At 36.8% G+C, this 15,050-nt stretch overlaps 1 protein-coding gene across 2 annotated transcripts in view; it reads left to right on the forward strand.

Moving 5' to 3' along the window:
* Positions 1-613: 613 nt before the first annotated feature.
* The window catches only part of epha6 (eph receptor A6), a 115,264-nt gene continuing 100,827 nt past the window's right edge, over positions 614-15,050 (forward strand). Inside the window, exon 1 of one of the 2 annotated variants that reach the window (XM_057330912.1) lies at positions 614-1,309. In XM_057330912.1, coding sequence (XP_057186895.1) covers positions 1,225-1,309 — 85 coding nt within the window. In that variant the 5' untranslated portion in view covers positions 614-1,224. The remainder of the gene's footprint in view (positions 1,310-15,050) is intronic. The other variant, XM_057330911.1, reaches the window with a different exon arrangement.

Raw genomic sequence — 15,050 nt, forward strand, 5'->3', positions numbered from 1 at the left:
TTTACCTATGTGGTGATCAAACATATATTGCATTTCTGCTGCTTAGCCAGCATATAATCAAACACTGAATGAAGTGAGCTGTTAAAAACCTATAAAACCTCATGTCTCCAGTCAATCAATAAATTACATTCAGCATATTGTGTATGCATGATAGCATCAAATGACCTTTAAATGCCTGCTTAAAAATAACCTTCCTGAATGGATTGCATAGGATATGTGAGGGAAGGAAGGAGTTATTTTCACATCCGAGACCCATAGACGCCAGTTAGACGTCTGAATTACACAGGCATTGCAACCAGATAGACTCTGGAGTCGGACTTGTAAGAAATTTAGATCAAACTAAACAGACCTAATTTAGGACACATCTTTGCACAGTTTCCCTCAGTTTGAACAACGTGTTAATGAAAAGGCTAAAGAAATGTTTCAGCATCTGAACAGCACAATGAAGTGGATCACAAAAGCAGATGTGTCAATATGATAAAACAAGCAATATTTTAAGAAGTGATTTTGCAGAAGTTTCCGTCCTAAAAGACTCCACATGAGATCCGGACCAAATAAACTTATCCAGGCAGTCAAGAAGACAGTAAGACGGACTACACGTCTTGTTTTAAATAGCTGGACTTTGCTAGACTTAACAGGACGGTGGAGCGAAACAGCGCAGTGGAGACGAACACCCTCTAGTGCTGAACCAGTCCTCTGACGAGCTCCACACAAGTCATTTGTGTTTTCACCTCAAGATCGCGTTTCGTGCTCCTGAACATCGCAAAAGCTCTCGTGTCAGATTCGTCTGCGTGGCTAGACTGAGTGATTAAGTTTGTAGACGCGTGATACTCTTCAGTCTTACATCGACAGCGCGACTGTAGCGGCGTCAGGGAAGCGTGAGTTAACCTATAGAGGGGGAAAACCGTTAATGGATATTGACGACTGGAGAACACACTTATGACAATAGGTTATATCAGGTGTTGACAACCAGGGAGCATCAGCGGTAACTCATTGTCCACTTTGCGTCGTCTTTTGTGGTTTAAATTCTGTACGTTTTCCAAGAGGCGCCTGTAGTTGTGCGTAATGGGCTGGCATTTCCATCGCGCTCTATCCGCGTTTTCGCGGTGCAGGGAACGAGGAGGTTGACGGCGCGAACCCGGTATAAATAATTTAAGGAAATAAACTAGGGGATTTTATGACAAGGGTTCTTCTTTTTAGTTACCGACTTGCGTGCGCAACTGGATGCTAAAAATGACTTTTCAAAGATTTTTCTTCATAATTGCTTTACCAGGATTGATGTTGTCGGACCCCGGACATCCAAACCATGGTGAGTTATAATCAATTTAAGCAAATACGCTATCATTAAAATGTAATGCTGTCACGGTGTTTGAATGTATCATTTTGTGCGCGAAGGTGCACTAAACTTGCATTCAGGTTAACATTATAAATGCATTTGGAAGATGACATTATACTTAGTTTTACTCTGCAACCCATTACAGGAAAGATTATAAACACACTGTTTACTTTTGTTATCTGTGCTCTGCATTGTCTGCCTATGGGACTATTGCAGCGAGAAACGGCGCACCGCAGGCAACAACAACAGTTTGAGTGGCACCTCGTTGCACCTGTGTCCCCTTCCCCCTCCGTGTGTCCGTAACCCTCCCTTCTGTTTACAATAGCAAAATGCGCTGGTCATTCCCACAACAAATTGTAGAGTAGAATTGTCGTATTTCGAGTGAGAACATTGCAAGAACAAGTGACTCGTGTGTTATGTCTGTATGTGTGAACATATTTGTGTGGGATGTGCAGAAGGGAACAGTCAAGTTGGCTTGCAAGGCATTTAAAACTTTTTTCTGTTATGAGTCATCCCTGTTTCTCCAGAGCTGAGATGGAAAGCAGTTATTTAGAAGATCTGTCCTCAAATTAGACAATATATGTGACACTGGATCACAAAACCAGTCTTAAGTAGCACGGGAACATTTTTAGAAAAAGACAGAAATACATTGCATGGGTCAAAATTATCGATATTTCTTTTATGCCCAAAATCATTAGGATATTAAGTAAAGATCATGTTCCATGAAGATATTTTGTAAATTTTCTACCCTAAATATATACAAACTTTATTTTTATGAGTGGATGGCCTGTTACAGTGCCTCTGATTAACAACTTCAAAGGCAATTTTCTCAATATTTAGATTTTTTTGCATCCTCAGATTCCAGTTTTAAACCGTTGTATCTCGGCCAGATATTGTCCGATCCTGACAACCCATACATCAGTAGAAAGCTTAATTATTCATATTTCAGATTATGTAAAAATCTCAATTTCGAAAAATTGACCCATAAGACTGGTTTTGTTGTCCAGGGTCACATATGTGATACCAGTCAAGTCTAATATGAAACTGTGACAGAATCGAAATTGAGAGATGCCGTTTATTTGAACACATGAACAACACCGTTAAAAATGTTGAAGAGATGACCTTACAAGCCTACTGACCTCACAATATACTGCCATAGAAGTATGATCCTGCCCTTGGAGATGCACTAAATAGACTATGTCCAAAAGACTGCTACGCAGTTCTTTGTTTCTCAAATTATTTATTCCTTAAAATGGTAAATTGCACAACAATTTAATACCTTGAACTACTAAATTTCCTTTTGAAAGAAGATTATATTTTCAAATGTATAAGAGCTCAACGCAATCTCCTGTTTTCTCACCTCTTCAAACTGCTCTGTCTGAATCTCTAACTAAATGCCTTGCTTATAAAACCACTCACCATTAAACCACTAGTCTGTAATATGTGCAGGTTAAAAACCATCATTTTGCACTGATGCAAGAATGGCCTTATGTGACAATCAATCTCCAATTATTATCTACAGTAAAACCTTTAAAACGGGTATTAGATTGATGTAAGATAGCATTGTACAAGAGTTTTTTTAACATTTTATTCCACAGATATTGTTTGGATCTTTATGTGACAGCCTGATATGATCAAAGTGGGATAAAGTGTGGCCATTTACAGGCAGAATGCGGCATGTGGGTAGAATGATTGAAGATGATTTAAAATATATATATATATCATTTTATAGTACATTTTTATTTGTATATTTTACCATTACTTACAGTTTAACAATAAAACAGTAAACATGAACAAAACAATATTTATAAATTATCATTAACATGAATGAACTAAACTTAAAGGCATAGTCCACCCAAAAATGAAAATTCTGTCATGAATTACTCATCCACAAGTTGTTCCAAACCTGTATAAATTTCTTTGTTTGGTCGTACACAAAAAAAACATTAGCAACTGAGATTTTTGTGACACCATTGACTACACAGTAGAAAAAACATACTGTATGTTTTTTGTTCTGTTAAACACAAAAGAAGAGTTTTGAAGAATTAAGAAAATGTTTGAAGAATTTAGAAAAACAAACAGTTCTGGGGCACCTTTGACTACCATTTTTGACTACCCCAGAAATCTCAGTTGCTAACATTCTTCTAAATATCTTTGTGTTGAACAGAACAAAGAAATTAATACAGGTTCGGAACTATAGGGTGAGTATTTTGGGGTGAACTATCCCTTTAATTGAAAGTGGATGAGATTGCATTGCCGCATATAGTTCTTGATTGGTCTTGAGATGTGTTCATGTGTTTGTGTTAATGTGTTTGTCTTTCATTTTCATGCAGCAATGTGACTCTTCCTGACTAGGTCAAAGTTTTGTTCTGTCAAAACTTTGACTATTTCATCACCAGTCTCAGTTTTTTTAATTTGACATCAGCCTTTGGGCTTTAAAAATTTGTATTCCTTTGTTCAGGGACCTTGAGTGGTTAGAACGTGTTTCAGTGGCTTTGAGGCTACACCGGTCTGTGTCTAGAAAGCGCTATGTAAACAGTAATTGTGCAATGTAACAGAGGCCTGTTAATGCCCAGCGCCCTGTTTGTGCTGCTATCATTGCCGCGTGGAGTGCTCTCATTGATTTTATAGACACTGTGGAGCCAAACCTCAGAGGTTTCTCGCTTTATACCTTCAACACTTCAATGGCTCTTCAAAGAGAGAGAAAAGAGTTGGATAAAGACTTTGTACTGCCAGCAGCCGTGTGTATTTGTGTGCGTGTGTCTGGCTGTCTATCTATCTTTTTATCTGTATATTAGATCAAGGTGGTGGAAAAATTATGCTGTACATTTATTTTTTTATGGTTTAATAAAAGTAAAAATTCAAATTCATTGCGTTGACTCACAAGACACTCCGTCCTTATTGCTTAGGTATTTCAGGGATTATATTTTCTATAGCTGAATAAAAAGATTTGTTACAATTCAAGTAAAGTAACTGAAGAGATAAGCTTCTTTCGTATATTGACTTCCTTTTGTTACTAGGATCAATTTGTAAATTGCACCTTGACAGGGCTGGACAATAATTCAATAACAATAACTATCGCAATAGAATTAATTTCGATAACGATGATATGGTTTTTAAAAACATTTTCGATATTTCAATATAAGACAGGTCTCTGTCATTGGTTAGCTGGGGAAAAGGAGATTGACGTGAGCGTTTTTTCTTTCAGAAAAGTTTAATTTTTTTCAACCTCTAAGGCCGGATTCACATTTCGCGTCTTTTCCGCGCGCATATTCGTTATTTTAAACGTAGACGCGCGGCAGCCGCGCGCAAATAGGGGGCGACGCTCATGCGGTGCGAGATGAAAAAATCTCATTTTCAGAAAGGCGCAAGCGCACCGCAGGTCATGTGACAACAACCAACCAGCCAATATAGGCCCTGTACCAAATGGCGCGCTCCGGTCTTGTGGACCTCCTCTGAGTCCACACTTGATGACGTCAGGAAGTGCAGACCTATAGGGCACTAGGCACGAGTTCACAAGGGTACATGGTAGTGCATTTTGGAACAGACTTGAGGTCATCACACCGGAAAGAGCAAGCGGTGCTTTCTAATCTCTCTCGCGGTACTTTGTTGTCATTCGCTGATCAGTCTGCGCAGTGCCGCGTGAAGTCGACCACTGGTTGTCATTTGGGACTGGAGCTGCCGGTTTTTATTGTTCTGTATTTCATATGTTGATATACCACCCGAGCATTATACATAGATACTAGAGGTGCACCAACTGACCGGCCAGAGATCGGAATCGGCCGGTTTTTCGTATGACCGGCCGGTCAGTCTCACGTCTCGCCGATTCCAAGCCGATCTTCTGTTTCCCGTGATGCGGGCAAGAACGTCACAGCCGTCAGTACACTCAAAGCCGCAAGTAAACATGTAAACGTGCGCGCGCACAGCCTGTCTTTCACGGCTCGAATACTCGCATGTGGGTCCACCGGACCGCGAGTCTCTGACAGACGCGCATCTCTCATATCCGCTGACTGCACGCGCGTGCACACGCATCATGTACTGTACAGACAAAAAGGTGCACTGTAGTTCATCTCGCTGCTCCGCCTACATGGGGTATGTATGCTAACAGTGATGCTACTAGCATCATGCTAAACTCTGACACATGCTAAACTCATGTTGAAGTCGTTCACTCTGTGTAAAACAAACGTAAATTCCACTCAACCTGATTCCTTGTCTTACGTTAAAACTGTGAATTTCACCTAGGTAAAATGACATTCAACACGACTTCTACTTGTTTTTAAAAATCCCAAATATAAAAAAATGAATAAATCAACCAATATATGTGATATATATCTGATTGAGTTCTTTACTAACACAAAAAACTGCAAATACATATACATCTTTAGAGTAGAATTCACTCATAAGATTTTTTACTTTTTTATTGAAGTTGCAGCAAAAACCAACCCACTTCTTTTAATACTACAGACACAAGATAAAGACAATTTATTTTACATTTCAGAAAAAATAAAATAAAGCAATGTTAGTTTCATAAACGGAAACAGACGAGAATAAAGTTGAAGTATTTTATTGTTATCTTAGACTTTTGTGAGATGAGTACAAAAATGAAAAAGGTAAATTAAGAGACATGTTTAGTTATATTTTATTATTTGTACTTCTTTTCAGTCACAGAGTTATTCAATTTAAGAGTTGTTTTGAAAAGAGAAGATTCTGTAATTTAATGCAGCTTGGAGAACTGCATTTAGGGAAATTTGGGGAAATTGTAATGTTTAATCATTTATTCATTGAAAATAAAAAAATGTGTATTGAAGAAAAGTTAATATGGTTTTATATACAGTATACTGTCAATTATAGTTTGTGGATAGAAAATCGGAATCGGCAAAGAAAATTGCAATCGGTGCATCTCTAATAGATACTTATGTTTGTAATGCATTCATTTGTCATGACGTAAATGCAACTTGTGTATATGTATTTGTTTGTATACACTATTCTTCTGTATACACTTCTTAATATGCATATATGTTGTTATTTAATATTTCTCTATAATAAAGAAGCTGTGTTGATTAGCTTTACAGAGCCCAGAGACAACTAGATATAGATCTACAACAAAACATGGCTTATTACCTTAAGTAAGAAAATGCACTGCATTAAAAGTTTTTATTCTTGAATAGCTGGCATAATAAAAAATAAATAAGCAATAATATGAATAAGTAACTAATTAATAAATTAATTTTGAATTTTATCAAAACGTACATTTAAAAATGTATCCGTCATGTTTACGTATATGTCTGACATCCACAACACTCCTCCCATCCGTTCTGTGATTGGGCGCTCGCAAGGATTCCTGGGTAGGGGACTTCAGTGGAGTCTGCGTCAATGCGGGCTTCGCCGAAGACCGCATCGAGGACACAAAGGAGGCGCTCGCGAGTAGACTTCTGAGCTCTAAAAAGACAAATGGGACACCTTACAGACTCGTAGAGTTGGCGACAACGCGCAATTTAAGTCCACGAGACCGCAAGTGTGCCATTTGGGACAGGGCCATAGACAAGCTCAATGAAGATGGGGACACAGATGATCACAGCATAACTAAATCTAGTAGCAGAGTTATTGCAAGGTATTTTCAGTGCATATAATCCAAATATCATTTGTTTATACATCCTCGTCTCAACGGCTATCGTGGCCCATGGTTACTTAGCAACGGCAGACGCTCTGCGTGCGCAACTGCCGGAGCGCTTTGTAAAAAAGGAGAAAGCAGCGCGTCTCACGTTTTGCGCGCGGTTTTAGACGCGAAATGTGAATCGAGCCTAAAGACCATCTGAGCTGCAAAAAAAGACTCCGGAGCTGGCGTTTAAAAAAGCGCCCAGGACGTTTTTGAAAACAGGGTTTACTCCATAGGATTATATTCTGAAACAGACGCTAGCAGCTTCGAAAAAGAAGTCAAGTGTAAACACGGGCTAAGTTTAATATTGATCATTTTTGTCCGTATATTCATTTACAAAACGGATCTGCAACTTACTAATGCTTGCTTTCAGAAAACAAACACGAACAAGTTTAAACAGTTCTCAATGTCAATTTCATGGCATGAGCATGGGAGATCTTGTATAAAGTTTTGACAAAAAAAAACAGTGGACGTTAATAATTGAAAATGATTAATTTAGAAGAATATTTCAAAAGAAAAAGTGTCAAGTAATGGGGGGCCTGTGCCCCTGTAGAGCTTTGAAAATATGCCAATGCTTTAAAGCACATTTGAAGTTATGCAATTATGCTTTGAAGCACATTTAGAAAAGTTATTCTCAATTTTATTGGTAAACATGATTCTAATATTTGAAACTTACACAAGGTAAGGGCACAGTCCTATTAAAAAATATTTTATTCTAATAATCATATGTAGCTTTGCACACTGCTGGCATCTAGAATGATTTTGACCAGCATTGTATTGTTCCAGAGGGCTCTCTCAACTTCTAGATTACATTTTACTTTTTGTAATACTACTACTACTACATTTTATTTGTAGGCGCCTTACTGACACTCAAGGACACCGTACAGCAAACAGTCAACAATAACAACAATCATCATTAAAGACAATTAATACAGGCTAAATACAAGTTTAAGTGCAGCAGATGATCTGAGAGTGCGAGTCGGAGTGTAATTGCAAAGGAGTTCTGCTAAGTAGGGAGGAGCCAAATTATTGAGTGCTTTATAAGCGAGGAGAAGGATTTTAAAGTTAATTCGATATTTAACCGGAAGCCAATGCAGGTGTTGTAATGTGGGAGTAATGTGCTCGGTTATAGGAGTTCAACAGATAATTTGTAATTATAATATTGTTTATATCGTTATCGGAATTATATTGTATTGACTGAAATGCATGAATATATTTCAATATCAATTTTGGCCATATCGTCCAGCACTACCTTGACATTTCCAAGCCCTGTCTGTGCAATGTGATTTTAGCCTTAACCCCAGAGCTTCCCTTTCCCTCTTTTCCACGCCGTCTCAGATACACCAAATGTCTGGCTAAAGACCAGTAATGCATGCAGCGCTGTCCTTATCAGATCAATTTATCTCAAGCGTTCAACAAAGGGCCATTTTTCTCCGGTTGTGACAATCAAATTTCAAATGTCACCTTTCTCTTCCTCATCTCTCATCTCAGAGTAAAAGAAGCGAACATGAGTTTCATGGATCTCAGCTTTCTTGTCACACTCACACACGCTTCTCTTTTTCTTTTACAAGTCATTATTATCAGCCTGAGCCAAGATTTAAAAGAATTTGTTAAGGCAGTTTGGTTAAATGTCAGATCTTAGTAAGGCAGCGCATGCTGTTGGTTCAAGTCCAGAGCATTATACTGTGAAATTAATTTATTATGACTGAAGATTTGACTTAAAAAAGAGACCCTTGAATACAAAGTTTTTTTTTGGAAACTTTCATCTTTGCCGATCTTGTATCTCTGATATTATCCTTTTTTGTTTTACTCAAAATGCACCAAGCTGACATATGAACAGCTTTTGTCCCTGAAACAGTCCAGAGCTTAATGTTCTGTAATATTTGGATCATCAATATTGTGCTTTCAAGCAAAGCACTTAACCTCGGATATTCAGAAGAATTATCCGTGCAAATATTGTACAGAAAGTCCCTTTGAATAAGATGAATAAAAGTAAATTAATTAAAAGCTTTGTTCTAAAACTTTTCTATACACTTAAAGGTGCACATAGTAATTTCTCCCTCATTAAACAGAGTATTACTCATAAATAAATTTTACTTTACAAAATGTGATCTTGCCTTAGAAAACAGTTTTCTATATAAAATCACATCACATAGTGTAAAGAATGCTCTATGATAATATAACCTTAGATAGTTTAAAGAGTGCTCTATGATAATATAACCTTATATAGTGGAAAGAACGCTCTGTGATAATATAACCTTGACATATTTAATATGGACTGAGTAAGGTCATGTCAAAGATTGAAGTCATAGTGAAATTAATGGTTTAAAAATCAAACTTTGACTACGTTTCCATGGACAACAATATTCCGATATTAACACGATTAAGACAATACTCTGAATAAGAATTACCAAACAGAGCTTTGATGGCTTCAAAGCTTGTTTTCCGAACGGGAAATGAGGATAATGTTAACCATTCTTAAAGAAATTGATAATATGAAGTGCCTTCATGGCCGTAAGAGCAGGAATGGCGTTCTGGAGGGAACGTTGGATGGTGTTGCATGGGGACGTAAAATGCCGTATAATTTATACAGTTACAGTATATATATGTATATATATATGTGTATATATATATATACAGGTATATATAATTGTATCATTTGGCCAGTAAAAGCTGTTTTTGATTTGAGTGAACCACCTTAATGAGGCCAATAGGTTGCGATAACATAACCAGATGTTTTTAACTTACTGTAGTAACGGCAGTATTGTAAGACAGGTTTGCCTTAAAAATAAAGTTTCTACAATGGGGTCTTAACCTTTCGTGTGATGCTGTTTTCATGGTGATAATTATCTCCAATATATTTGTAGATACAGTACTTAATTTATACAACTATTTAACGGCTTGAGCCGTACGATCACACGTGTGATTTGAGAACAATCTGTGATTTCCTGCTAACCGCTGCTAACAGTTAGAGGTGCTGGACAATCAGCTTTTTCCCTTACATGCAGCTCCTCTGATGCTCTTTTTAAGCACATTATGCGTTTATATATTTCACAGACACCCAAACAAGCGCTTTGATAAAGGTTTTTGCCACTTTAGGAAAACATATAAATGAATCACTAGCGATCGCCAACACGCTATTGTGTTAGCAGCAAACTGAAAGCGCATTGTTTCAAGTCTTTTAAACCAGTGGTTCTCAAACCGGGGGTCGTGGCCCCCTGGGGGGCCCCAAGATGGATCCAGGGGGTCACAGATTTTGTGGCATTTTATGAAATATAGAAATTTATCATAGATTTTATGCAATCAAACATCAGAAAAATGACACCACCAACCAAAAGAATTGAGGTTCCAGCATTGTATAACTGAATGATTTTGGTTTAATAAAAATTCTAAGTTTAAGATTATACGTCTTTATATGGGGGGCTGCAAAGCGATGCACTTAACACAAAGGGGGCCTTACAACAAAAAGTTTGAGAACCACTGTTTTAAACGGATTGGCAGCCGAAATAGTTAGCTTACAGCCAACTATTAATAGCACAGATTCTAAACACTATACCAGTGTGTTTCTTATATCTAGTATATATCATTTTATTATCAGCCCTTTTTTTAGCTGCTGTTTCCGGCTTCGCATCGCACCTTAAAAACTCACGGCTGAGGGTCAGGCATGGAATTCAGTACTTGTGTGTGAAAGGGTTAAATGCTTAATTTAAAACTGTTTATGTTTTAGATAACCCTGTCAGTACTGGTCAGTACAACATCTAGATAAAGAATGATTTAAATCACTCTTTACCTGAATCACACCGAATCAGTCTTCACACCCATGATTATTTAAGGACAAATGGCTGTAGCTGCACCATGCTATCTGGATTCATTCCCCCTAGACTGGAGATCGATAACTAATCAATACTACAATGCTGCTACTAAAAGCAGAAATTGACAAGCATTGCAATCTTTTTATATCCTAGAATACTTTTCTCATCAGTGCCACAGTATAGGTTGAAGCTACAATTGTCTGTAGCAACATGAAAGCTGTCCAGCTGAAACTCACAGCACAAATGACATTTTAGCCAACATACTGCTTTCTGTATTTGATGTCGGTGCTGTTTTACACAAAATTTCCCTTTGAGTTTAATATTTAAATATCAATAAGCCTAGTTCTAAAAATGCACACAAAAACTAATAGGGCATTGACATTTCTACAGTACATCCCTGTGCTATTTCCAACACTGGTGCATCTGATGCTGAAATTCAAGTGATAAATTGAAAGGTCCCGCTTGCTATTTTTAGCAGTCCTTAACTGTGAAGATGTGGATTAGAAAAAGACTTTATTTAACTACAAGCCTACCTTATAGCTGAGTTTACGCTGAATGAGTTAAGTATATGGATTTAACCTTTAAATGTGTCACTTAATGGCATGTTCTACCAAAATCCAGCCATCACCTTGTAAAGCTAAAGCTAAACCCAAATTCAAACCTTCTGATACGGCACATCAAAGACACACGTAGACTCTTGAGGCAGCCCAGATACTCAAGCTTTTCCTGCCTAAGCTTTTCCTTTTTTCCCTTTTCCATGTGGCCTACTTTAGGGACTCTCGATTTCTACAGACAGACATAGGCGCTAGCTGCCACTTCTGATGTGTCTCTGTTGATGTCTCACTCTCCACGCTGAGGAAGAGAGACAACAAACATTCAGCAGTTGATTTGGTTTGAAATGAAGCTTGCGGATCTTGTCAACACTAGTTATAAAGATTTGGCTGCAACAAGACAACCCGCTCTGCCTTTTCTAATAAGACCATCAGTAATTGTCCCATCTGGAAAGCCACTTACCGTTGGCAGCATTACATTCGCCAGTTTCTAAGTGCATGTGATTTGAATGTGCTGTGCTGTCTTCATTTTTTTGTTTTACAGTTTGTTTATATAGATTGACAGGGCTGTACATTAAACTAACTCTGTGCTTAAATGCTGGTTTATGGGAATGTAAATTAAACTTCTTAACACGCATTTTGCACTATTTTCCAGTTTCAAGAAAAATATTTTTACTTATATTTATATGATACAATTTACCTGTAAACTGATGCAATTGATAGATTTCATACTGTATGTGTGAAAAGTTAATGTGAATGTACGGCTTAATATTAATGTTAATATGTAAACAAAAATGCAGACATTTAATTGACCTCTGAAAATACGACTTTATTCAACAGCGCTTTCACGGTATCCGATTTTCACTTCACGGTTACCATGGTCAAAATAGTTAGCGGTGAGTGCTAGCACGGTGTGTTTAAATGTTTTACAAGTTATGCCATTAGTCAAAATTGAACTAGTCACGCTTCCAGTGGAAAAACTTTGAACGGGTGCTGAATTATTTACAATATCATGTGTAGAATTGACACAGTATCAATAAACATGTTTTTTATATCACGGTTATTATCATTACAGGTACCTGTGACACCCGTGATATCAATACATTTCTATCACTACCACAATAAAAAAGAACTTGCAACAGAGACCATTCATTTTGTGATAATCTGACAAAGCTACGTTATGAAAGATAAGAATAATACTAAAAGAGATCAATACTTGGCATGAGTGTATCAGTGCAACTTATTTCATAACATTTCCAGGGCATAGCAATACCATTTTACCTCACTTCTTTCTGATTTGCACTAGACTTGTTTTATTGACACTTGCTGTTATTAAACTAGCAGTAAGACGAAGATTCTTCATGACTGATGGAATTCCCATGAGGGATTGACACCAAACTTTCACCAATTCTGTCTGCTTCATAGACTGCTCTTAGGCCTAATCTGCCTTGTAAATATCTCTTAATAAAGTCATTACAAATTGATCACTCCGTCTCGCTATTTTTGCAGACATGTTTAATCTCCCTTCATTGTCAGAGGGAAAGCGAGGTCGGAAATTTAGGGATAATATGACTCGAGACACAGACACTGGGTCTAGACAGGAATGTAATGTGATTTTGGTTGAGTGGCCAAAGTGCCTAACCCTCTTATTCACATTTTTCTGTTTGGGTGTGTTAGTAACACAGATCCATCACTTCCAGGCACAATTATCAGACATTATCAAGTAAATTTGATCAGGGCGAACAGTAGTGCTTAGTCTGTCTGCAGACAGCTCATTGAGGACCAATTATATTGCATCTTTGACAACACATATACAAATAAGCTACATATTAGCACAGTATTACACACACATATTCATATTGCATACATATTCAACATATTGCTGTAATGAGTGAGACTAATGATCAGTTGCAGTAAATACACCAGAACTAAAACATTTAAAGGTGCAATTTTAGTAATACTTTGTGTATGATGTTATTTATTTTTTATGTTGCACTGGCTAATGGTCTTGGTCTATATGCACAGATACAATTGTAGAATTTGTTATTTACAGTTAGCTGTGATTAATTCATTCTGCGATGATTTGAGAAAAAGCAAAGATATTCAGCTGCTTGTGTTATCTTAAAATGTCTGCATCCATGAGGTGACTGTGACTATTGACATAATTTTCATCTCACGGAGTGTACGTGTACTGTATCTGTATCAAGAAAAAAAGGAAAACATTGCTTAGTCTCTTTTAAAGTAACTTTCTTAAATATAATGTTTTTTTAATTGAATCCAAATATGTGTCTGTGTTTAAATGGTCAGCTCTGCATTTTGATGAAATTATAGCTAAGTCTGAGAGAGAATGACACATAGTCTCTGTGGCTGTAACACACTGTATTGATAGATACTGTGATTAAGCCGTGGTGTAGAGACAAGGTAAATTTTACATTCATATTATCAAACGGCATACGTGGGTGAGCTAATGACTCTGTTTTTTATTTTGAGTACCAGTCTGAATCAGACTGATTCAGACTGGTACTCAAAATATCAGAGTTGTGGAAACTTTTTTAGCTTGCTGGTTAAATGCTGTGTTCATGTATTTGATAGTTTGATGAATGATGATGATGACTGATTGATGATCCTGATGATTGACAGGTTTGACGAATCGTCATTTTGTAATTTTTCTAAACGTGTCATACGTATGTCAAAGTGAAAGGGATCTATTAAGAGTCTCTGTCACTGCATTATGTTGGTATCCTTGCCTTGTAAGTATGATGTTTGCTTATTTATTATTTAATTGCATTTGCTAGAACAATGCAGTTCCCCACAGCAATGCATATAATGCATTAAACATTCCTTATTATGGTAACATAAAAATATTCCTATTTTAAAAACAAAAACAAACCATCTATTACAAAAGAAACTTGTAATCATTTAAATGTTGAGTAAATTTGATCAAGTTCTAAAATTAACAGCGTCTAAAACATATATCCTTATGTTAAGTTTGTCTCTCTCTCTCAGTCTTGCTTACTAGTCTTGTGTCAGGATCGTGACAGACCCACATGTTTTGTGTGGAAGCACATGGCCATTGTTTGTTTTTGGTGTGCCTTTCCTGTCTCCTGGCCCCGCCCCTTCATTTCATCATTAATTATCTTGTTATTGATTCATGCCCCTCACCTTTTGCCCTCATTATTTGCTCCCTATTTATTGCCCTAGATTTTGCTGTCCTTTGCTGGTTCATGCATTGTGCTACTTCCCAACTCTGGTCAAGTTTAGTTTCGTTGAGCCTACCCTAGTAAAAAACAATTAATTTAAAATACATTTATTTCATACTAAGTATAGTTTAAATGTATTAAGATATTTAGTGACATGACTTACTGATATAAAATTATAATTAAAATTTATTTGGAGTACTATTTATACACAATGCACTTTTCTTCATATTAAGCCATGTGTTTTAATAAAAATGTGTTCAAATGTCTCTTTTGATAAGGATTTTATGATTATTCAATAAAATCAATCTTTCAATGATATTTAAATTGTACCTGAAGCATATTTGCAATAGTTCCACTTTAGCACAATCAAATACACTGTATCTTTAGTATCACTATTTCTGCACAATTAAAGTATATTAAGTACAAAATTATTTGTTCCAATTTAGCAGACTTTAAGTATACCAATTTAGTATACCACAAATACAATTGCAGTGT

This window comes from Triplophysa rosa, linkage group LG4, assembly GCF_024868665.1.
Source record: "Triplophysa rosa linkage group LG4, Trosa_1v2, whole genome shotgun sequence".
Taxonomy (NCBI): Eukaryota; Metazoa; Chordata; class Actinopteri; order Cypriniformes; family Nemacheilidae; genus Triplophysa; species Triplophysa rosa.